Source organism: Agelaius tricolor, unplaced genomic scaffold, assembly GCF_023055355.1.
Source record: "Agelaius tricolor isolate 1412-34295 unplaced genomic scaffold, bAgeTri1.0.p SCAF_21, whole genome shotgun sequence".
In the NCBI taxonomy this organism is placed as follows: domain Eukaryota; kingdom Metazoa; phylum Chordata; class Aves; order Passeriformes; family Icteridae; genus Agelaius; species Agelaius tricolor.
Window position 1 is genome coordinate 11996034 of NW_027269281.1, and position 24874 is coordinate 12020907.

The 24874-nt window shown below is 48.4% G+C and overlaps 1 protein-coding gene across 1 annotated transcript; it reads right to left on the reverse strand.

Moving 5' to 3' along the window:
• Window positions 1-2262: 2262 nt before the first annotated feature.
• Window positions 2263-10907, reverse strand: LOC139599009 (uncharacterized). Its single transcript, XM_071445938.1, has 5 exons — window positions 10762-10907; window positions 10441-10552; window positions 8377-10352; window positions 8186-8227; window positions 2263-7410 (listed from the first exon to the last, which is right to left on the reverse strand). The coding sequence occupies exons 1-3, from the start codon at window positions 10905-10907 to the stop codon at window positions 8877-8879; spliced, it is 1734 nt and encodes a 577-aa protein (XP_071302039.1). The 3' UTR covers window positions 2263-7410; window positions 8186-8227; window positions 8377-8876.
• Between the last annotated feature and the right edge of the window lie 13967 nt (window positions 10908-24874).

Genomic DNA, 24874 nt, shown 5'->3' on the forward strand with positions numbered 1-24874 from the left:
AAAGAGTGCCCTCATGTCAGGTCCAGCTTTGGGACTTCCAGATGTAAGTAAACCATTCTTTCTATTTCCCCATGAAAGACAGGGAATTGCCCTGGGAATATTGGCTCAGGACTTGGGTCCATATTGGAGAGCAGTTGTTTACTTTTCCAAGCAACTAGATGCAACAGCCAAAGGATGGCCAGGTTGCCTCAGAGCTGTAGCAGCAGTCGTGCTGAATATTCCAGAGGCATGCAAGTTTACTCTGAGATAGAAATAGACTGTGCTAGTGTCCCACACAGTGTCTACAGTACTGGAAGTAAAGGGCGGCCACTGGCTTTCACCACAGAGGTTTCTGAAATACCAGGCCATCATGGTAGAGCAAGATGATGTAGAGATAGTGGTGACTAATATTGTCAACCCAGATTCCTTTCTCAGTGGAAATCAAGGAGAAGCAGTACACCACGATTGCCTGGAGACCATTGAAGCTACCTACTCCAGCCACCCAGACTTAAAGGACACTCCTTTGGATGATGCAGAGACCTGGTTCACTGATGGGAGTAGCTACATTGCCAGTGGGAAGCAACATGCTGGATGTGCAGTCACTACCTGCAGAGAGGTAATAGAATCCGGACCCTTACCAACAGGCACCTCTGTGCAGAAGGCTGAGATAATTGCCCTGACCCGTGCCTTGGAAATGGCAAAAGGAAAGAGAATAAACATCTATACAGACTCAAGGGATGCATTCGGAGTTGTGCATGCACATGGAGCCATCTGGAGAGAGAGGGGACTGCTAACCTCACAAGGAAAGAACATCAAACATGCACAAGAGATAATCTGGCTGCTGGAATCAGTTCAGCTGCCTGAAAAGGTAGCAGTTATGCATATTAAGGCAAACCAGAGAGTGAGCTCAGAATTGGAGGAAGGAAATGAGCTGGCGGATAGAGAGGCGAAGGAAGCAGTGAAAGGTGAGGTAACTATTGAAAGAGCTCTAATTACAGGTAAGACAGAATATAATAAGAAAGAGAGAAAACTAATCAAAGATTAAAAAGGGACATAGAACCAAGAAGGGAGGGCTACCATTGAAGGGAAGCTGGTAATCCCTTCCCATTTGCTGTGGTCACTAGTAAGGGAGGAGCACCAGAAAACACACTGGGGAATAGATGCCCTAAACATCTATTTAATTGAAAGAATCATTGCCAGGAATTTATATGCCACTATTACTCAAGTGACCCAACAGTGTGATCTTTGCCACCAGACCAACCCCAAAAATATCCCTAGACCAAAACTTGGTGAGATTTGGAGGGGGTATGGGCCTGGACAGCAGTGGCAAATTGACTTTTCAGAACTCCTAAGGAAAGAGGGGGGTATCTGTATTTATTAGTATTGACAGATACATTTTCAGGGTGGCCAGAAGCGTTCCCCACCAGAACTGTCAAGGCTCGAGAGGTGACCAGGGTATTATTACAAGAAATAGTACCATGCTTCAGAGTTCCAGCCACAATATCCTCGCATAGAGGATCACATTTCATTTAAGTAAACAGCTCAGAGAAATCAAAAACATGTGGCTAGAACTCGGAGCAGGGAGCTAGATGGACCAGTACATAACATATAGCCTGGAGATTATGTATATGTTAAGTCTCTTGCAGAAAAGACTTTGGAACCACAGTGGCAGGGACTATTCTAGGTGTTTCTCACCACCTTCACCGTGATCGAGATCAAGGAGCAGAATGCCTGGATCCACCACTCTTGAGTGAAGAAGGCCCCAGAAGCCCCTTGGAAAGTGACACCAGGAGACAATGAACTGAGACTAAAACTTGCTCAGGCAAAATGAGTATATTGCGGCTGGGGGTAGTTTGTAATTTCATTTACAGAATTGTTTTGTATATAATTATAATTGGAGTCTTAGAATTAGAGAGTACCTCTATACAAAGCGATGCTGAATGGCCTTGGTCCCAGGCTTTTAATCAGTATACTGGATCCATGGGAGAACTTTCTGAGATAAAAGATTTAAACCTATCCACTGTAGTAATCCACAGGAATCAGGTATATGGGGAGCAGGAGTGACAGGAATGGGAACTGTGGACACTTCAAGGGATCAGAAGAGAAGAAATCAGGGTAGAATACTGGGTGGTCAATAAGACCATTCATGAGAGACCAAATCAAATTAGTCTCAACCTCTCCTTTATACAGGTACCGGGAAGTTGTGATAGCCCAAATAAATCAGATTGTTGGTGTAATTTCACAATAATACAGCCTGTAGATGTGTGAGAAATAACTGCTCACTTTGAAAATTTAAAACAGTTTATTAAACCTTAACAAAAATACAACAAAGGACTACATAAGGAAAAAGCTGCACTGCTGGGAACTGCCCCCATGCATACCATGTGGCCAGTTCATCTTCAAGATGGATATTCTGTCTTTTATACCCCTGGGGGTTGCATCAGCCAGCCCTGGCCCCTCCCAAAGTCTGTCAGTTAGCTCTTCTTTGCCATTTATTGGTGGAAACTGCTTTCTTGTAACTTGATTGGAGATCAGGTGTTGCCATGCTGCACCCTCTAAGCAACAAGCTTTTCCATTCCCAACTGCCCCATGTAAAGGGCACATGTGCATGCCTTCTTTTTTACCTGTCCTAGACAACCCTGGCTGTCTGATGGTCACAATACAGGGGAGGAGGGAGGGGGATGGGAACTATGGGGGGAACAGAGGACATCTAAACTACAATAACCTAACTATACATCACTAAAGCTTTTCTTAATATTCACACAATAGATATTGTTTAATTGCGAGAGCCAATCATCTCATTATCCATCTATAACAGAAGTGACTTCTCTTTGGGCTCATGATGCTATTGGGCTCTCATTTAATTTTAATATAGATGCTATAATTGCTAATGCAAATTAACATCTCAGAAATCCAACCAGCCTGCTCCTCTTTCCTAAGGACATCCTTTAAGGACTGGACAACGTGGTTACAAAGACAAGTACACCTCAGGAGCAGAATAAGAAAGGATCTAACTGGGATATTAGGGACAGGATTAGGAGTTTTAAATGGAATTGATTCAGAAATACTGATGAATAAACTGGCCAATGCAGCAGGTGGCCTAGCAAAATTGAAGCAGCCTTTACAGTCATCTCTATTGGCATTAGGAACTAGCCAGTGGCAAATTTCAAAAGTACTGCCAAAGTGGGAAAAGGTCAGGGACCAAGACCACAAGTTAATAGTAGAAGCGCTTAGTACAGTTCAAGATAATGTGTCTTTAGCTTTCAGTTGTATACAAGCACAGTTATGGATGCAGGCAACAGCAGCTCTGATCATACGGGAAGGGGGTGAAGGTAATTTTCCTGCTGAAATTCGAAAGATTGTCTGAGATAATGCGATTGATTTTGAAAGAAAATTTCAATCCTGAATAGGACTAAGGTAAATTTCACCTATGATCCTGCTTCTAATGTGGCCACTGCCTTTGTGCTTACTATATGTAATGCCACTGTTTATGTTATCCACCCCTATTGGTATTACCAATATTGCAGATGGGATGTGCCTTGGCTTGTCTGGCCCCTGCATCTGAACCAAATAGTGGCAACTGTGGTGTTTCATCCCAGAGACACTTTCAGCTAGCTGGATGTTGCAGCTGGGCGCGTGGAGACGAGTCTAGGTATGCCGGGGCTCCGGTGGTGGCGGCATAGAGCTTCGTCCCATGGAGAGTCCGCTCCTCAGGTTTTCCTCTGACAGAGAAGCTTTAAGGCGATGGTGAAGGAAAGGAGTCGGTTCTGATGGAGGGTTTTAATGCAGAGCTTTTATTCTGGCCCACAGGCCTCTGAATCCAGCAACTGCTCCAACAGAACTCCCCCACCACGTGGTTGCTCACTCTTTTTACCCAGGGGAAGGGGAGGAGGGAAGGGGTAGGGAGCTCACCAAGCAGGCACAGGAGGGGAGGTCTCAAAGGACAAAGGACACCTGGATGGCCCAATGCCCCCCCCCGCCCCGGGGGTAGAGGGCATCTTTTGAATCTGCCCAATCACTTGACGCCTTTCTGGAATTCCAGGATTGAAAGACAGTGCTTGGCAGGGGTCAGGGTGGGGAAAGGATAGATGACTGACACACCTGGGAGGGAATCTTCAGGGGAGGAACTGGGGTTCTGAGGTAAACCATGAAAGCACACTGCAACATGTCCCCCTCGTTTTGTTTAAAATGAAGAGGACTGGGTTTGGGGGGCAGAATGCTCGCCAAACTACGGTTGGTAAGCTGGTTCCTCCTCTTCAGGAGGGTCGGTATTTTGCATTGAGGTTTCCAGGTCTTCCATTGGAGCACTAGGGGCTTCCAAATGGTATATTTCAGGAGGGGAAGACGAGCTTGAAATTAGCTTGTAAACTGTGCGCTTGATTGGCTCAAAAACAATGCTAACAACTACAATAACAATAACTAGAATAAACAGCATTAAAAACACAGTTTTCAGAATAGATCCTAACCAGCCTGAGAGTCCCCAGCCCTTGAACAGTCCACTCAGCCAGTCGTCTGTTTCTGTCTTGATGTCGTTCACCATGGTTTTCATTTTGTTGATCGTGACATGGATGTTCTCTTCTTTCAATGACAAGTTGAGGCAGCAGAGACCTTCAAATTCTTCACAGCAATGGTTGTGCAGGAGGAGCAGATAGTCTATGGCCGCCCTGTTTTGAATGGTGGCTTTCCTGGTAATTTCCTTATCTGATATGAGGTCAGTCAGGGCAGTAGAAGTGAGGTTTGCCTGTTTTACAACCCAACATTCCAATTGACCTAATTGTCCCATGCTTTTTGCTGCCAAGATCCACAGCAGAAGGACTGTAATTGCGGTGGCCTTCAATCTGGACCAGTGAACAATTTCCAAATTACAGTCTGGGTCTAATTGCCTTAGGTCCTTTTTTTGGATAGCCAATTTATGTGTATTGTTTTTTATTTGCCAATGCATTAGATTTCTTCGATTTGGGGTAAACAGGCTCAGCTTGCCAAAGGTGCATGGACTTCTGAGCAGACAAGAGGGGAGACCTGCCCATGCTCTGTCTCCACATATTAAAAACACACTTTTTGGGAGCTCACGGGGCTTATAATCATCACTTGATGAGTGCATGACTAGGACTGAATTTTTGCACCAGTGTTTGTCTGTATAGTGTGGGTTGCTAGGGTGAGGATAGGTGTTCAGTTCAACTTCATAATATGGTAACTGGGGATTAAATTTAAAGTGAAGTCAAAAAGTTGCATTCATGGAGCCCAAGAGATGGAATTCTTGTGGCTCCCTTTTTGGCATTTGTAACTGTCTTGCCCACTCCTGCCATAACAGTAAAGGATTGTCATCAGGGTAGTGACCAGGGGGAGGTGCTGTTTTGCGGAGATAAACAAAACTCCACAACTTTTGTGAAAGTTGTAAAGCCGGTATGTTTATTACAGTGCTGGACGCATGTGGGAATCGTTCCCCTAAAATGACATGCGTACCTCTGAGAACTCCAGATCTCCTTTTATCTCCCTCTCAAATACATATGCATTCAATTTCACAATAGGTTCATACATATTCATTCCACTGATTTCGAGTGACACTTGCCACTAATTCTTCAGAAAGAACTCCTGGGTCAGGTTGCCCTGCTTTGTCTGCCCCCCTCCTCCCCCCTTATCTCTTGTCCTTCGGCTGAAGCAGTCCCTCCAAGCACAGGCCCTTCAAGAGAACAGGCAGTCAGACTAAACAGCAAGCTACAGACTTAACTCAAAGATGTATATTCCACCTAAATCAAAATGGATTTCTACCCTGGAAAATTTCCACTCTGCCTGAGTGCGAGTGAGTTAACTTCATTTAAAGCATGCCACATTTTGTTTGGGAACTCTGCGGATTTAAAAGGAACTCCCACCAGGCAAGTTGACAGGGGGTCAGAGGCTGTTGCTGTGGAGAGACGGATGTGATCCTGTCCAAGGGCTTTGGCCCAGGTGGTCCATACATTTGCTTTGGGCTGAGGGACTATGCAGGAGGTCGCTGGTGGAATGATCGCGAGTAGGACAAGGAGCAGACTTGGTCTCATGATGTCTTGAGACTGCACACGAACAGCAGGATCTAAACCGGTAAAAGGAAACTTAAGACAGAAATATATTACGAACTATTTCAGATAGGATGTGTAAATGGAATTTCTTCCAGGGACCATGCGCGCCATCTCCTTCAGGTAGCATTAGCAACCTGGGGCACTTCTGTAGACTTCCCTGAGACCTTGGGGTCATAGGGCCTTACCCATTTGGATGGAATCCACTTTAAACCAGAGGGGGTGGACACGCAGGCATATCCACATCCCCATGTAACCAATTTGTAAGGTCCCACTGTCTTCCAAGTCTCAGGGTCCTTTACTAAGACTGGAGGCTTTTCCTTCACTGACATCTGACTGCTCTCCCCAAAGTGGCGTATGATGGGCAGATTCAGGCTGTCAAAAGAACAGTTCAGAAAATTGATTGTGAACAGTGCTCTGGACAACCGGATGTGGGGAGGTTCCACTTTCAGGACCTGATGTTGCTGGTTCAGGACTCTTTTGATATCACAGTGAGTCCTTTCTACTATGGCTTGACCTGTAGGGGAGTAGAGGATGCCTTTTTTGTGCTCTACTCCCCATTGCTGCAGGAAACTCCTGAATTCCTTGGATTTATAAGTGGGCCTGTTATCGGTTTTCAACTCCTTGGGGATGCCCATGAAAGAGAAAGCCTGTAGGAGGTGCTTTATGGCATCAGAGGATGATTGTCCCGTGTGAGCAGAGGCATAGACTGCTCCAGAAAAGGTATCTACACTGACATGTACATATTTCTGCTGCCCGAATGACTGTATGTGTGTTACATCTGTTTGCTACAGTTCACAACTGTTCAACCCCCTTGGGTTTGCTCCCACGCTCATCGTAGGGAGTGCATGTTGTTGGCAATTGGGGCATGTGGCCACAATCGCTCTGGCCTGTTCTTGAGTGTTGTGAAACTGACAAACGAGGCCAGGTGCATTTTGGTGGAAAAGCTGGTGGCTGATTTTTGCCTGTTCAAAAACATTTGGGAGAGGGGCCATCTCTGCAGGTGCAGCAAGAGCATCTGCCCTTCTGTTTCCTTCAGCGATAAACCCTGGCAAGTCGGTGTGTGACCTGACGTGCATCACATAAAATGGTTGCTCTCAGTGGGAGACCAACTTTAGAAGTTTTGAGAGTAATTCGAAAAGTGCGATGTTAGACACTTCTTGCAGTATTGCTTGATCTGCCCTGGATACTACTCCTGCCACATAGGCAGAGTCTGTAATCAGATTGAATGGTTCCGAGAACTTTTCAAAGGCCCTAACAACTGCAGCCAACTCAGCAACCTGAAGTTAACCTTCCACCTCAGCAATGTCCATCTCCCACTGCTGAGTTTGAGGATCCTTCCAAGTCATAACGGATTTGTGGGATCTCCTGGACGCGTCTGTAAAGACAGTCAGAGACTTTTTTTAAAGGTCTCCTACTTTGAACGTTTCCCAATTTCAGAGTGAATTGAACTTTTTGTTCGAAAATTTTGTGGGCCGGCCGATGGATAGAAATTTGTCCTGAGTAGGAATCCAGAGCAAACTGCAAAACCTCATTTTCTTGAAGCAAATGTTCCAACATTGCCTTAGTAATTCGGCCCAATTTTAACCCGATTGGAATGTGAATGCACTCAAAGTCACATCCTGCCAGCTCCCTGATCCGGGTCCTAGCTTTCCGGATCAGTTCTGCTACCAGCTCCTGGGGCTTTGTCATTCTCTTGGACCTTTGGTGACTGAGGAAAACCCACTCTATGATCAAGAGAGGGTCCCTCTGGTCCTGGCCCTCTTTAAGTGTTTCTTTTGCCTTAGGTGTTTGTTTCTGCGCCCACTGGAAAATGATTCCATGGAGGTGTGGCAACTTACCTGAGATGATAAATTTGAATGGCAGGTCAGGCCAACATCAGTTGGCCTGTCTTGTGGACATTGCTCTCTGAACTTTTTCTAGAGCTTTCTGTGCCTCTGGGGTAATAGCCCTAGGAGAACTCGAGTCCTCTCCCCCTTTCAATAAATTGAAAAGACGGGCAAGGTCTTCGTTGGTCAGACCTAGCCAGGGCCTTACCCAATTTAAAGACCCACAAAACTTGTGGACATCCAGAAGGGTCTCGATACTCATTTTGATTTCTAATTTTTGAGGAACAATGGTCCTATTTCCAATTTCTAAGCCCAAATACTTACAAGGTGGCATCTTTTGAATTTTCTTTTCCTGGAGCTCGAACCCTGCAACAATCAATGCATTGATTGTTAGGTCAAGTGCGTGGGTGAGTAAATCATCACTGGGGGCACACACAAGGATATCATCTATATAATGATAGATGATGGCCTTCTCTGAGGCTGCACGCACCGGGGACCGTAAGGAAGAGACATACCATTGGCAGATCCATGGCAAGGCTTTTAGTCCTTGAGGAAGAACTGTCCAATGGTACCTTTTCCTCGGGGCTTCCCTGTTGATGGTGGGGACCGAGAATGCGAAATGTGGTGCATCGTCAGGGTGTAGGGGAATTTGGAAAAAACAATCTTTTATATCAATGACAGCCAAATACCAATTTTGGGGGAGCATCTCTGGGGATGGTATACCATGTTGGAGAGAGCCGATATCTTCAATGACATTATTAATTTGCCGGAGGTCATGGAGGAGCCGCCATCTCTTTTTGTCAGCCTTCTGGATGACAAACACTGGAGAGTTCCACAGAGATGTAGTCAACACTATGTGACCTTTTTTCAGCTGTTCTTCCACTAGCTCCTCGAGTGCCTTCAGTTTTTGTTTACTGAGCATCCACTGTTCTGCCCAGACTGGTGTATCTGTGTCACCCTGGGTTTTTAAGATTTTCTAAGCCTTCTGATGTTGACATTCTTGTAGTGAATTTTCTCACACACTTTCTGTAAATAACTCATTGTTTTGCATTCCTTTATGGAGGAGGAGAGAGTTGATGGACTGTTGGTTTAACCAGTGGCATTGGAGAGGTGCCACTGTCACCCTCCAATCCACTGTCACTTTTGGAAAACTATAAATGTTGGTGTCAGAAAATAAATGGCCCTTTTTTTCTCTTTCACCTTGAGAACGGTGTGAGCGTGTGTTCTTTTGTGTCCTATAGCGACATCTGGTGACCCTGACGTGTGTATTGCAGCAGATTGCGGTGAGGTTTTCCCCCCCCCTCTTTGGTGCTTTGCCTGCGGTTCTTGGGGTAATGGCGAGCGCTGTGGGTTTTGAGGAGGATCTCCTCCTTTTGGATCTTTGGAGAGGGGTCCTGGAGTGGAAACAGATTTCTGTTTCCTGGGATGACTTCGAGAGATTGTTTCTGTGGGCCCGGGAGCGAGGGTTTCTTTCGGGTCCTGAGAAGGTGTTCTCCAGGGAGGAGTGGTCTCGTGTGAGGACCCGCCTCATGGAGGCCCTTCTTGACGATTGCACTCTAGATGCGGGACCGCTGCTGGTGCAGTGGAAGAGATGTGTGGAGCTTTGGGAGGGGTCTGGCTCTTGTACCCCTTGGAGTTCCTGGGGAAGCTCTTCTGCCTCGGACGTGGAGGAGGGGGAGTTTGAGTTTTTGTCCGATGTGGAGTCCCCCTCCCCACCTCCGGACGGTGTGCTGGGGGGCGGAGCCCCGTGGGTTTCTGCGGGCTCTGTGGATTCGGCGGGCTGTCCTCGTCCTGCTTCGCCCGGCGTGGGCGGTGGGGTGGGGGACGGGTTGCCTTTTCTTTGTGCCTTTCCGGTTCTTGAGGGCCAGCCTCCGCCTCGGCTTGAGTCTGGTTCGGTGACGACCTGGTGTCCGAATTGCGGTGTTTCCACGAAGTTCCCCCTGGCCACGGCAGGGGCGGGGTCGCCCACCTCCGAGCCGGGCTCATCAGCGGGGGGGGGGGCGACTTCGCCCGTCCCTGGGCCGGCGCAGCCCGCTGAGCGTGCGCAGTCGGTGGACGCAGCCGGGGGTGGGGCATCGGTCGGCGTTCTGTCCGGCCCCGCTCCGGTGGGCGGGCAGCCCATCCCTCTCTGCTCAGTGGGGGCGGTACCCACTGGGCAGTCTTGTGGTTTGGGACGGACCCTCATAGGGGGCTTGCCGGGCTCCCTGGTGCCATCCCGCAGCGACGCAGCTGCACGGACTGCGTCTCTCTTGGCGTCCCGTCCCTCCCCTGTGTCGGGAGCCGGGGGCCCCACGCCGGTCTCGTCCCGGCCTGCGCCGGATTTGCGGGCCGGGACGGTACCTGCGTCCGCTGGGGCGCCCCCTGCTGGAGCTGTAACACGACAGGGCGCTGGGGTGTTTACCTTTAGCGCACCTGTTGACACGGCCAGCGGGAGGCCGGTGGGTGCCTGGGGCCATGGCACTTCCTCGTCGAATTTGTGGACGCTTCCCGCCTGTCAGGTGACCATGCGTCCCGAACATTTTTGGCGAGAGGCGAAAACCAAGACTGATGAGATGAATGAGCCTGTTTCCTCGCGGCACCTGCAGGGTCGCGGGGTGGGCTCCTTTGGCTCTGCCGGTGCTGCGGGGGGCCCAGGGCCGAGTGGTGTTGGCCTGGCTCCCAGGCGATTTTCGTCTTTTGCCCCTGTTGGGCCTGAGGACCAGGGAGCATCAGGTGCGGTGGCTTTGCCAGGGGATCCTCAGGTTTTCCCTGTGCTCAGGGGTGTTGCTCATAACACCCATGAACCCCTTTCATATAAGCTGGAGAAGGAGCTCCGTGAGGCAGTTGCTCAGCATGGTTTGGGGTCCGCTGAGGTTATGCAGACTCTCCGGAGGGTTGATTCAGATAGGCTGACGCCTTACGATCTCCGTCGTGTGGCATGTTCTCTTTTTGACCCTGTGCAGTATGGTGTCTTTGAAACCAAGTGGGCTCGGTTGGCGGCCCACGCGGTGTTGCGGAATGCTACGCTGGGTCCGCAGGACCCCAGGCGTGGGGTTGTCGCTGACATGCTGCTGGGAACAGGGCTTTATGAGAATGTTCAAGGGCAGGTTGGATTTGATCCCCTTGTGCTTGAACAGTGCCACACGCTGGGCATGGCTGCGATTGTTCAGACCCTGGAAATGGCTGCTCCGAGGCCGCCATTCCCGACCATTGTCCAGGGGGATGACGAGCCTTTCATGACGTTTGCGGAAAGGCTGATTGCATCTGTGGAGAGGCAGGTGCCTGATCCTGTGGCAAGGAGCATTACGATTACGAACCTTGTCAAGTGCAATTGCAATGCTGCTTGTAGGAAAGTCATAGTGGCTCTGCCTGGTGATCCTACTGTCTCTGAGATAGCGGAGGCCTGTGCGGACATCGTCCCCCAGGATCGGAAGTTGGCTGCCGTGGCTGCCGCTGTGCAGCCGGTTTGGGCGGCGCCGCAGGGCAAGCAGCCGCAGCGGGGGATTGCACAGGCTGGCAAGAAGCAGGGGAAGAAAGCGCAGAAGGTGAAGTTCCCCATGTTCTTGTGTGGTCGGTGTGGTAGGCCGAATCATATGTCTGATGTGTGCAAGGCGACTGTTCATGCTAATGGCCAAGCTTTGCCAGGCTCGGGAAACGGCAAGCGGAGCGCGCAGGGGGGACGCGTGCGGACACAAGCTTCTCTCCAGACCCCGGTGCCGATGGAGGTCTCCTTTGCCGGCTTGCAGCCAGCACCCGTGGATCAGCAGGTGTGGATGTCTGCACCGCAGCAACAGTTGTGTTAGTCTTCTCAGATATGCAAGGTTCCCCTGGATGCCTTTGGTCCCTTGGGTGGGGGCATGAGTGCTCTCCTTATGGGGAGGTCTAGTGCCACCCTTCAGGGCATCATTGTGCACCTGGGGCTCATCGATGCGGATTTTACGGGGCAGATTTGTGCCATGGTCTCCACGCCCACCCCCCCCGTCACGATCCCGAAAGGGACGCGGCTTGCTCAACTTGTGCCTTTCAAGTCCTCTGTTTGCAGGTCAACTGATCAGTTGTGTGGAGCTGGTGGTTTTGGCTCCACTGGGCCGCCTCAAGTTCACTGGACTGCTGTCCTGACCAAGGACCGTCCTGAGATGCTGTGCACCCTGTCTGTTCCTGGTGCGATGCCGCCAGAAGTCCGCGTCCGTGGGCTTCTCGACAGCGGTGCTGACGTCACGGTTCTCTCCCTTGTGACCTGGCCCTCAGAGTGGCCCTTGGATCCGGTGGGGACATCTGTCGCTGGCCTGGGAGGGACGGCGCAATGTTATGTGAGCCAACGGCCTGTGCTGGTCACGAACCCAGAGGGACAGGTGGCCTGGGTTAGGCCTCATGTTACTTCTACTCCTGCCAACCTTTGGGGGAGGGATGTTCTGTCTGCTTGGGGGGTGCGCATTGGGACGGATTTTTGATGGGGGCCACTGCAGTGAAGGGCGCAGAGTGTCCGACGCCTCCTATACGGTGGCTGGTTGACAAACCTGTATGGGAAAAGCAGTGGCCCCTCCCTCAAGAGAAGTTGAATGCCCTTCGGAATCTGGTGCAGGAGCAGTTGGACCAGGGTCATCTGGAGCCTTCCACCAGCCCCTGGAACACCCCTGTCTTCTGCATCAAAAAGAAGTCTGGGAAATGGAGGTTGTTGCAAGACCTCCGAAAGGTTAATGCCGTGATGGAAAGCATGGGAACATTGCAGGTGGGCATGCCATTGCCTACCATGCTTCCTGCAGACTGGCCGGTCCTCATTGTGGATCTGAAGGATTGTTTCTTTACAACTCCTTTGCATCCCGATGACAGACTGAAGTTTGCCTTCTCAGTGCCAGCAATTAACAAGGCTGAGCCTGCACAGAGGTATCAATGGAGGACATTGCCTCAGGGCATGCGCAATTCTCCTGCCATATGCCAGTGGTATGTGGCCCGTGCCTTGTCTGGAGTTCGCAGGCAGTTTCCTGATGCACGTCTGTATCATTATATGGACGACATTTTGGTGGCCGCGTCCACCCAGGATGAGCTGCTGAGGATTCAGCCTCCGTTGCTTGATGCTTTGCATGCTCAGGGACTGCAGGTGGCTCCGGAGAAGGTCCAACAGCAACCACCTTGGAAGTATTTGGGGGTCAAAATTCTGGAACGGACGATCCGTCACCAGGAGGTGCAATTTGTGCATCCTGTGAAGACACTGAATGATGTTCAGAAATTGGTGGGTGTCATCACTTGGTTGCGTCCGTATTTGGGAGTAACCGATGCACAGCTGTCTCCTCTGTATGATTTGTTGAAAGGAGACGCTGATCTAAAATCACCTCGCACACTGACCCCTGAGGCGCATAAGGCGTTGGAGGTGGTTCAGCGAGCTGTTTCGGCTTGCCAAGTTTATCGCATTGATCCCTCCGTTGATGTCACTGTGTTCGTCACCACTCCAGATTCGTATCCCACGGGTATCATTGGCCAGTGGAGTGACACTTGGTCTGATTCCTTGCACATTTTGGAATGGGTTTTCCTGCCCCATCAGCCGCAGAAGACGGCAACTGCGTTGTTTGAATTGATCGCTCGCTTGATAATCAAATGCCGGCAATGGTGTTTGCAATTGATGGGTGCGGATCCCGCAAAGATCATACTCCTGGTGCAACGGGAGGATTTTGACTGGAGCTTTGCAAACAGTGTGTCCCTGCAGAGTGCTCTGGAAAATTTCTCCGGGCAGATCACTTATCATCTGCCCAGGCATAGGCTACTGCATATGGCAAAATCCACAAAAATCTCTTTGCGGCCCAAAAATAGCCAGGAACCCATGCAAGGACCCACTGTCTTCACTGATGGTTCAGGGAGGACTGGGAAGGCCATTGTTACCTGGAGGGACGGATCTGAGTGGCAGGTTCTGGAAGGCCACGAGGATGGGTCAGCCCAGTTGGTTGAACTGAGGGCTGCTGTCATGGCATTTGAAAGATTCTCCCAGGAGCCTTTCAACTTGGTCACGGATTCCGCCTATGTGGCTGATATCGCACAGCGGTTGGGTCACTCGGTCTTGAAGGAGGTCAGTAATCCTGCCTTGTTTCACTTACTGAAGACCTTGTGGTGTGCCATTCAGGCCCGGGTTCATCCATTCTATGTTCTGCATGTGAGGAGTCACACCACTTTGCCGGGCTTTATAGTGGAAGGTAACGTGAGGGCTGACAAGCTGGCTAACCCAGCGTGGGTAGCGCCTCAGCCTGATACACTCGCGCAGGCCAAGGCATCGCATGGGTTTTTCCACCAAAACGCACATACCCTGCAGAAGCAGTTTCAGCTGACGCCAACTGAGGCTCGTGACATTGTTGAGTCATGTGATGACTGCCATGCACTTGCTCCGCCTTTGCCGGCAGGGGTGAACCCCAGAGGCCTTAGGGCCTTGGAGCTTTGGCAGACCAATGTCACCGAGATTGCCGAGTTTGGCCGGCTCAAGTATGTGCATGTCACTGTGGACACGTTCTCCTCTGCGATGTGGGCTTCGGCTCACACTGGGGAGAAGGCCCGCGATGTCCTTGCCCACTGGAGGCAGGCCTTTGCCGTTTTGGGCATACCTTCTGTGGTGAAAACCGACAATGGTCCTGCTTACGCATCGCAAAAGGTGCGGCAGTTCCTGCAGTTGTGGGGTGTTTCGCACAAGTTCGGGATCCCTCATTCCCCGACTGGTCAAGCTATTGTAGAACGCGCTCATGGTACTCTGAAGCGGGTTCTTCAAAAACAAAAACGGGGAATGCAGGGTGAAACCCCGCACAGTCGGTTGGCAAAAGCTTTGTACACAATCAATCATCTCACTGTGCCACAGAACTCAAATAACCCTGTCATTTTGAATCACCATCTCTCGTTGCAGGCTGCGGACGAGGCACATCAGCCTCGAGTGAAGGTTCGGGTGCGGAATTTAGTCACCAAACAGTGGGAAGGTCCCTACGACCTTATCGCTTCGGGGCGCGGGTATGCTTGTGTATCCACAGATACTGGGGTATGCTGGGTACCTTCGAAATGTGTTCGCCCTGACCTGCGACCGCAGAGGCAGAATCCAGCCGATGAGCAAGACGGAGACCGTGACCAACCTGAAAGGGATCAAGCGGGCAGATCATTGAGTGATGACTCAGATGCAGATGACGGGAGTGATCGCTCTGATGATTCGTCCGCAAGTGGACACTGAGCATTGTTCATGTTTTTCCTTTTTACATTGTTCATTTTCTTTTCTTTTTCTTTTTAAATGGAAAAAAGGGTGAGATGTCACCCTGGGTTTTTAAGATTTTCTAAGCCTTCTGATGTTGACATTCTTGTAGTGAATTTTCTCACACACTTTCTGTAAATAACTCATTGTTTTGCATTCCTTTATGGAGGAGGAGAGAGTTGATGGACTGTTGGTTTAACCAGTGGCATTGGAGAGGTGCCACTGTCACCCTCCAATCCACTGTCACTTTTGGAAAACTATAAATGTTGGTGTCAGAAAATAAATGGCCCTTTTTTTCTCTTTCACCTTGAGAACGGTGTGAGCGTGTGTTCTTTTGTGTCCTATAGCGACATATCTGTCTTCCAATTCAGTTTTTGGGTATAGCACTTTTCAGTGACCACTGCCAAAAATCCTGTGGAGAGTCTGGAATGTCAATTGTGACTCCTCACTGGGCAGTTAGGTCTCTCCCCAACAAGGGTTCTGGATAATCTAACACAAACGGACGTAGATTTGCCAATTGTCTGTTTGGTGTCTCGATTTAGACAACGCTCTTAGGTTGTCTCGCCAATTGCATGCCCCCTATACCTTGAACGTGACCAGCCACGTTTTGAAAAGGCCAATGTGCTGGCCAATCCTGTGCTGGGATTACTGTGGAGTCCGCACCCGTGTCTACAAGCATCTCAATGTGTTTTGACTCCCCACTGCCTCTGATATTACACCAGATCTTGAGTTTGTCCTTCCCAATAGCTTGGACCTGGGCGACTGTGGGTCCTTGTTTTTTGGTGCTTTCAGGTAAACTCAGCACTGGGATAGCTTGTGCAATGATTTGTCTTTTGGGAAGAAACAGGGGTGGGTGGAAACAGTGCAGCCAGAGAACGAATTGCTCAGGATCTGATGCTACCATTCCTGGAGCAATTTTGATCTCTTGTGATGTGTGTCTGGTGTCCCCAATGAGGATGTACTTACAGCGAATTTGGTGCCAAGTACCCTTCTGTTGTGGGTTGACGGAAACAAAATGCCAGTCAGTGTCTTTCAGGTGGAGTGGTTCTGTCAGCTGCAACCTGAAAGACGCATTGATAGAAGTTGCACTTAGAATAGTTTCACCTAAGTCATAGCAAAGGTTATTTGGTGTCACGTCTGGTGGTGGACCAGCAGAAGTGGTCTTTGAAGCATCTGCTTCGCTTAGAGAAATTGGGATGTTACCGCGCGCTTGGTCTTTTTAGCTTCCCCCATTCCCTTGGCCTGCTCTTTTCGTGTCTGCGCGCCTGGCAGGCCAGTGCTCCCCATTTAGTTTTTTTGTTGTTGTTGACCCCCTGGGAGTGCTTGTAGTTCTCCTCTCCTGCTATTTTTAAATTCATCAAATTGCTTTTTCAGGGGACACTGGTTAACCCAGTGCCCAAGGTTCTTACAAAGCAGGCATGGCTTTGTGGGGTCAACCATTGCTGGTCTTCGCTGCTGCCCAGTGTGCCACTGTGCTGATATAATGGGCACTGGGCTGGCAGTGGCGACTCTCTGTGGTGGTCTTGGCAGCAGCTTTGGTCTGGTGTCCTGAGCCACACTCATCAGAGGCACTTTCCTGTTACAAACTAGAAGCATATCTTTTAGTGTGGGAGGGGTTTCTAAAGGTAAGCTTAAAATTGCAGTTCGACACTGTTCATTTGCGTTTGTAAATGCCATTTCCTCTAAAACCTCTTCCCTTGCATTCTCTTTCTTAACTTGGATTTCAATAGCTCTAGTTAACCTTTCCACAAATTTCAAAAAAGGCTCTTATGGTAGCTGCTTGATCTTACTATATGGCTCGAGAGGGCCTTCAGGTTGAAGGGTAAAGAAGGCTTTTTCAGCTGCATCTTTGACTCTCTCAAGGACTTCCACAGGAATTACTGCAGCTTGGGTTGGGGCCAAAGACCATTGGCCCTCATGGAGAGATGCTCAATGGTAATTGGCAAGCCATTAGCATCCTTTGCTGTGTTTGGATCAGCATGAAAGTCTGGGAGAGCTTCTTTCAGCAGTTGTTTCCATGCCAATTCCCATAGTTTGAATTCTGTAGAGGTCATGAGGCACGAAAAAGCTGTTTTAAATCATGTGAGACTACTACAGTCCTGCCCAGTTCAACATTCAAGAGGCCATGGAAGTATGTGTGGAGAGCTTTGTGGATAATTGGCTAGCTGAGAAAGGTCACTTTGATATGATACCGTTGGATAAGTTTCAAGGAGACAAGCTGGGGATTAAGTAGTCAGTGTCCAATCACTGACAAGAGTCATGGTGACCTTGCTGCAACATGAAGATGGGGGAGAAAATCTTTTGCCAGAAAAATGAAGATAGCCTTGGTAGAATAGCCACAGGAATGTAAATGTAGAAACAAAATAATCATTAGAGCATAAGAAGTAGGTGTGGTTGATTTATGTGTGTTTAACCAATAATGAGCTCAGCTTTGTAATATGTATAAGCTTCATTAACACCAATATAAATATGTGTGAGCTATCAATAAACTTTGGGATTTGCATGATCACTCATATTGAGTGCCGCTCTTCTTCCGACGACCCGACAAGTATGCAGACCTCTTTTGTTATTTCTTGCCCAAAAACTTTCCAATTAGCAGTTGTGGCTCCTCCCCCTTGCCCTGCATGCTGATATGTAACAGGGGCGAATGAGAAAGTGGGACCCTGTACTGGGTCTGCAGTTCCCTGCTCCTTATCTTTTGAATTGGAAGCATTGGGATCACTGGTGCAGCTGTAGGGACAAGCAGTGGGCGTGCCCCCACTGTGGGAACCCGGGGAGGGGGCGGGGACACTGTGGGAAAAAGGGGGCGGGGACAGGGGGTTGGCAGGGGGCGGGGATACCTGGTGACATCACATCGGCAGACGCTCCCTGGGGGGAGCAGGGGGCCGGAGCTGAGGGCGAGGCAGGTAAGGTGGGGGGAGGGAAGGTATCACGAGGATCAGGGGGGTGAGGGGTAAGAAAGGATTTTTGGGATGCTGAGTGGAATCATGGGAAGAAGGAGACCAGGTAGTGCATGGAGGCACATGGCTTCCTCCATTTTCTTGGCCCTCTGGGGACTAGGAGCCATTTTGGTGGTCACTGCTCTCCAAAAAACTGACACGTGCTCGGGGTTTCTGAGCTGGGGACACAGGGGATTGGGGAGAACTCCACGTGGTCTGGCCAGGACTTTGTGGACAGTGGGACCTGGGCATTTTAAGATGCTCAGGGAGCCGGCTTCCCTGGGCATGAGCAGAGTCTGCTCTCTTTAAAATACTGAGTTTTGGGGTAGAAGGTTCAGAGCTGGGGTGGGAGAAATAGGAAGAGCAGAGGTACATTCCTTGTTATTTGGCTTTTCCTTCACTTCGCTTTGCTTGAGTAAAGATGATAGAACTTGTAAACTCCAAAACACAAATTTAGCTGAAGATGTGTCCCCAGACCTTCCTAAAGTTATCAATTTATGCCCTACAGTGTCCCAAAAGTGGGTATCGTGGACTTGTTCAGGAGAAACATGCGGGAAGTGTAGAAAAAGCCAGCATATAAACTGTTTCAATTTCCCTTTAGAAAACAATACATTTTACATTTTACTAACTAAAATTCCTATAATCTGATAATATACTCCTTTCTGTGCCATGCTTAGCTTAGACCTCATTTTAGATGTAAAAGGCGCAGCACAACCTCACACCAACCAGAAACAAAACCCAAATCAGCTACCAATTTCCAAAAACCGTGGTTAAGAAGCGAAAACAGATTTTAGCCCTGCACAGTGCAGCAGCCTGTGTGGCTTTTAAAACTGCCGCGGGTAGCGGCACGGAATCAGACTGCGCTGCGCCAGGCCGAGGGACAGGCAGAGCCCGTCCGTGCTGCGCTGCGGGAAAACCCGAAAGCCACTGAGCCACGGCCGCCGTGCTGCGTCGCTGCGAAGGGGACAGGCAGGCAGAGCCCTCCCACTCCCTCTGAGGCGGCACCGCACTGCAGTCGCTGCCGTGCAGGTTCCAAAAACAGCAGAGCTGCGCCGTCTGGGGCTATGCCTAACGCGTTATGACTCCCGACCCTGCGGGGCTGCGCAGCCTTTCCGTGCTATAAATAAGAGCGAAAAATAACAAATTTCTCATCAGAGACTGTTTTTGAGTTTCCCAACCCCCTATGGAGTGGGGATACTCACCCAAATTGGAGGCTCAGTGCCATGGTCTTGCGGGGTCTTCTCTTCAGCTGAATAGGACTTGTCAGGGCAGGAGAAGCTACCCTATTCTCCCTCTCGGAAGATCTGCTAACCAAAAAGGAGTTGCACTTCCAAGAGGTGCAGGACATATCCGAGTCTTCTATGGAATAAATCCCAAAGTCTCTGCTGGAGAGCTATGCCTTCAAAGCTCTGCTATTGGATGTCAAGCTGCCTTAAAGTCTCTCCATGGTCTTGTGATGCTCTGAGAGCTCCGGAGTGTCCCTTCGGGGCCACAGGATCGGAGCAGCCACAATATTGGCATTTACCAATATTGCAGATGGGACGTGCCTTGGCTTGTCTGGCCCCTGCGTCTGAACCAAATAGTGGCAACTGTGGTGTTTCACCCCAGAGACACTTTCGGCTAGCTAGATGTTGCAGCTGGGCACGTGGAGACAAGTCCAGGTATGCCGGGGCTCCGGTGGTGGCGGCATAGAGCTTCGTCCCATGGAGGGTCCGCTCCTCAGGTTTTCCTCTGACGGAGAAGCTTTAAGGCGATGGTGAAGGAAAGGAGTCGGTTCTGATGGAGGGTTTTAATGTAGAGCTTTTATTCTGGCCCACAGGCCTCTGAATCCAGCAACTGCTCCAACAGAACTCCCCCACCACGTGGTTGCTCACTCTTTTTACCCGGGGGAAGGGGAGGAGGGAAGGGGTAGGGAGCTCACCAAGCAGGCACAGGAGGGGAGGTCTCAAGGGACAAAGGACACCTGGATGGCCCAATGCCCCCCCCCGCCCCGGGGGTAGAGGGCATCTTTTGAATCTGCCCAATCACTTGACGCCTTTCTGGAATTCCAGGATTGACAGACAGTGCTTGGTAGGAGTCAAGGTGGGGAAAGGATGGATGAGTGACACACCTGGGAGGGAATCTTCAGGGGAGGAACTGGGGTTCTGAGGTAAACCATGGAATCACACTGCAACACACCCCATCATCGCACTAGGATTAAATAATGAAAAAACGGTGCTCTACCCTTCAGAACCCTTCAGAACATAGGTTGTGGGCATGAAAGGTGAATGAAAAGTGGCAAGCAGCAAACTTAGAATCTTGTGTTATTAATGCTCAAGATGTGTGTCTTGACACCGAACAAAGTATTTGCCACTTCGAGATTCATCCAGGCACTGATGAGAAAACTGTGCTCGTATATACTGGTAAAGGTTGTGTATACTTGAGAAACCTTGTTATCAAATGTACATGGTAAAGCATTAAGACACACTTATTATCGTAGAGATTTGTATTAAGTAAAAGAATTTACTTATTTTTTTAGGAAACAGGGGAATGAAACAGAGTGGAAATTTACCAGGGTGGAAATCCATTTAGGATTTCGCTGAAATGTGCTGTTTAAAAAATTGCCTCAGCTGAAGAAAAAATGTGAGAGAGATAAGAGGGACCCCTTGAATTTTGAAACAGACGAAAACCAAAGCTGAGGCTGTGGGAGACAGGGCAAGATGACCCAGGAGTCCTTTCTGTACTTTCTGATAAAAAAAACTAGCTGCAAGTGTAACGGGAAACCAGTAAAATGAATATAGATGAACTTATTGTGAAATTCTATCCATATGCACCACTAAGGAGGATAAAAAAAGGATCAGGAGTTCTCAGGGGTGCGCATGTCATTTACCGGGAACGATCCCCACATGCGTCCAGTGCTGTAATAAACATACTGGCTTTACAACTTTTACAAAGTTGTGGAGTTTTTTCCTTCTGCAAATCAGTCTTGCCCTCTGGTTCCCACCATACTTCAGTTTTAAACGAATCATTTTAACACTTTTCACTGTTCCTCCCCTTAACAAATACTTGTAATTTTCATAGGACAATTATATTAATGGCTAATGCAATTTAAATTCTCTGTTAAAAATGTTACTTAAACAGTTATCTAAAGCATGTAGAGTATGTAGAGTAGTCTTTGTGAGGCTTTCACTAGTCTTTTACAAAGTATAGTAACAGGGGGACAATGTTAGTCTATCAATCTAAAAGAATGAGTTTACATATGTATAAGGTCTAACAAGTCTATAACATAATTAAGGCAGGAGGTAGGAATATAAATAACAGCAGTTTGAATGGGGTGGTTTGTAGGCATTCTTGTCTTCTTCGAATGGCTCAGTGGAAGCAATTTTTCTTTTTTATCATCTGTGTTCATGTACCTAGTCTTTGGGGTTTTACAGAACTTCTAGGATTTCTGTTTCCTTGGAGCTGTTTGGTAGGTTGTGTGTACTCTCACTTTGTAGTTAGTGGTAGAGACATAAGAATGTTTTTGGTTCTTGATTTTGGTATCAGGAGGCCACACTTTGTATTTCTGTTATATACTAAATTGAACTCTACATATTGTAGTAGAGTGTACACAGGGAGTTAGGGGTTACTCTGGTCAGTAGAGCTCAGTAGTGATACATAGACACACACAAACACATACATCACTGCTTTCTCAGGTGGGACAGCAGCCGGATGCACAAAGCTGTGCATCCAGAGACGTGTCTCTGGGCGTGCTCAGCTCATGTGTGCACCCAGGAGTATGTGCATAGTTAGTACACACACACAAGTACTTGCTTACTGGCACAGAGCCTTGGTGTACAGCAGTACTTGTCAGTAGTACACACTTGCACACACATGGAGCGGTGCACACACTACTTACATTCACCAGCACACATGTGATGTACAGAGACTCAGGTAGTCTCTACTAATGCACACGTCCTCACAAACACGAGACTTGCTTGTACGTGGAACTTGTGTATATTAGCACGAGTATACAAATCTGTGCACACTAATATGCGCAGCGTCATCAACATACATATTTTACACAGGGCTATGCTCACTTTCAGAACCTGTGCCTATTTGCAAGCACAGAGTTGTGTACAGACCCACTCACACTTGAGAGTGTGCAATTTAATACACATGCAAATAGTGTGTACACCTTGGCGCTTGTGTGTGCACCCAGAGCTGTGCACACTGGCATACACAGGTACTGTATGTGTAGACTCACACATGTTGGCATACATGAGCATGTAGACACACACTGGCACATACGTGTAAAGCATTCCCCAGAGCTTTTCTGGAAAGAGAGTAGTGGGACATCTACTGCCTGTTACCACCTTGCCACTTCTGGGTAGTATTTTACTTTGTGACTTTGGGGTGGGAACAGACAGTGTTGTCTTAAAGGAAAGGTCAAAGAAAGATTGTGTTGGATTCCTGTCTCCAGCCTCTTACCCTACAATGGCAGGAGGGCACAAACGGAGTACCTTTTTGTTGTTCCATCTTTCTTAGGGGCTTAATTGGCATGAAGGAGAGGATTTTTTATTGATGATCACTGTTAGTATATGTGTGTAGCACATATGGCATTCCTCACCCCTTACACAGCTACACTGTTGTATTTTGTCAAGGGATACTTCTTACTTTTTAACTAAAAGGGGGATACTTGTGGTCCTTATTGTGGAGGGCAGCTCACAGTTCTAGGAATAAGGCACACAGAGTAAGAAAAGCTCCAGGCCTCTCGGCAGGGGTGGGAAAATTTTTCTTTGTTTTTAACAAAGGCAGATTTTTATCTTTTAAGCTCAAATGTTTTGTGACACACAAAAGAATGTGAAATATATAAACACTTTAGTTCAAAACCTGAAATGTTTGTCTTTTGGGAATTATATTTCTATATGAAGTGTGACTAGATGAACATTACTGAAGCACACAAACTGCAGAAATTACTGAAAATTCTCTCTTACTGGTAATAGAAATAAACATGTTTAAAGGTGTCTCTGTAAGGAGAGCAGCTACAATGTATTGATTCATGATTTTAAAGGGTGAAGATTTTAGCTGAGGGTTAGAACCAATTCATATTGAAGTTAGATACACCAACGATAGGTTAATGATTATTAGATGCTTAAGCTAAAGCTAATTGTTATATTATGAGCTCATTTGTAGAAGGAAGCAGAGCAAGTGGACAATTATAGGAACATACTGAAACCAGTAGAACAATGCCCAGCACCTGCACTCTATGTCAATCCATCATGAAGCAGGGGGACTTGGATCGTGCCAGAGGGTCACAGAGACCTGACAAAGATGTTCCTGACTTCATCCCTGTGACCACTGACCCAATTTGAGATCACCGACCCAATTCGAGAGAAGAATTGCGCATGCATAAAAGACAAATAACATTATTTTAATACAAAGCAGGGATGGGAAGTGTTGTAGTGTGATGCCATTTCCTGTTTCACCTATCCCAACCCCCCAGGTGTGCCAACCTCTCCTTTCCCCTCCCCCTGTCCCCGGGCTTAAAAGGAGACGGGACCATGCGGTCTGTATTCCGTTGGGAGCTGTTACAAGATTCAGAGGTCTGTCAGCCTGGATTAAAACTCTGGATTAAAACGCTATGACAGAATCCTCTCCTGTTTCTCTTCACTGTCGCCTGAACCTTTTCCACCAGAGGTAAACTGAGTTTCTACTATGTCTGGATTTGTTCCGAGTGCCTAGCTGCAGCATCCAGCCGGCCAAAGGTATCTCTGAGGTGAAACACCACAGCTGCCGCCTTTGGCCCAGCAGCAAGGGTCAGACGAGGCCAGGCACGTCCCACCTGGAAATATTGGGATTAATATTCCATAGGGAGGTGCTGGGGCTGTGCATATGTATTATTTTGGGAAATAAATAGAAGGCAAAAATCCTTGTATGGTGCGGTCACACACTTCAGGAACGACCCCCTCCCGTGCCTCCTGCCCACGTAATAAACACACCACTTTCTAACTTTGACTAGTTAGAGAGTGTTTGTCCGTGATTTTAGGTTTTAATGATTCAGTATGGTTTTAACTGGATTTCAGGTATTTTGTTGTACACAAACTAAACTGCTCAAGGGCAACAGAACATTTCAGTGCACTGTAGGACTTCGGGTTTTTCCATGGAGAGGAGAGAAGAACAGAGGCTTAGCAAAGCTTTGCTAACCTCCTGTCCCCTCAGAGAGAACTTAAATATTCAGAATTAAGAAAAATGACTACAGTAATGACTTACCAGTATTTCTCAACAGTATGCTAACAAGAGCAGATTGAGAATTATCATTCACAGAGAGAGAGACTAGAAGGTAGGAAGTGGTAAAAGGGAGGAGAAAAACAACACACATTCTAAGCTAGTGTTTTTCTCGAGCCCAGGAGTTGGTTTGGACAGAGTGGGGTGCAGAGTTTTGACTTACTTGCTCTCAGTCTTATCTTAATTAGTCTAACTACAGGCTCTCTAGACAGACCCCACCCTGCCTCCCTGATTAGAGAAAGAAAGAAAGAAAGAAAGAAAGAAAGAAAGAAAGAAAGAAAGAAAGAAAGAAAGAAAGAAAGAAAGAAAGAAAGAAAGAAAAAGAAAGAGAAGCTTTTCTTTCTTGCAAAACAAGAAGGAAACTTACTCTTGCCACACTAGTGCAAGCAACTGCTGAGCTGCCCACATGGTCCCCATGTTTGCCCGGTTCACGCCGGTGAACACCGCAGGGGAGTCTCTGCAGCCCGGCACCCCTGGGTGAGCCCTGCTGGGCACGACTTCCCCCAGCATACCTGAGTCGCTGCGGGTAGCTCTATACAGGCAAGCACATGGTGCCAGGGTCACCCCCCAAGAGGCACCTACCGCTTGTCATGCCACACGTGACTGCGTCCTGCACTGCAAGCCGCTGCCCCCTCCCTG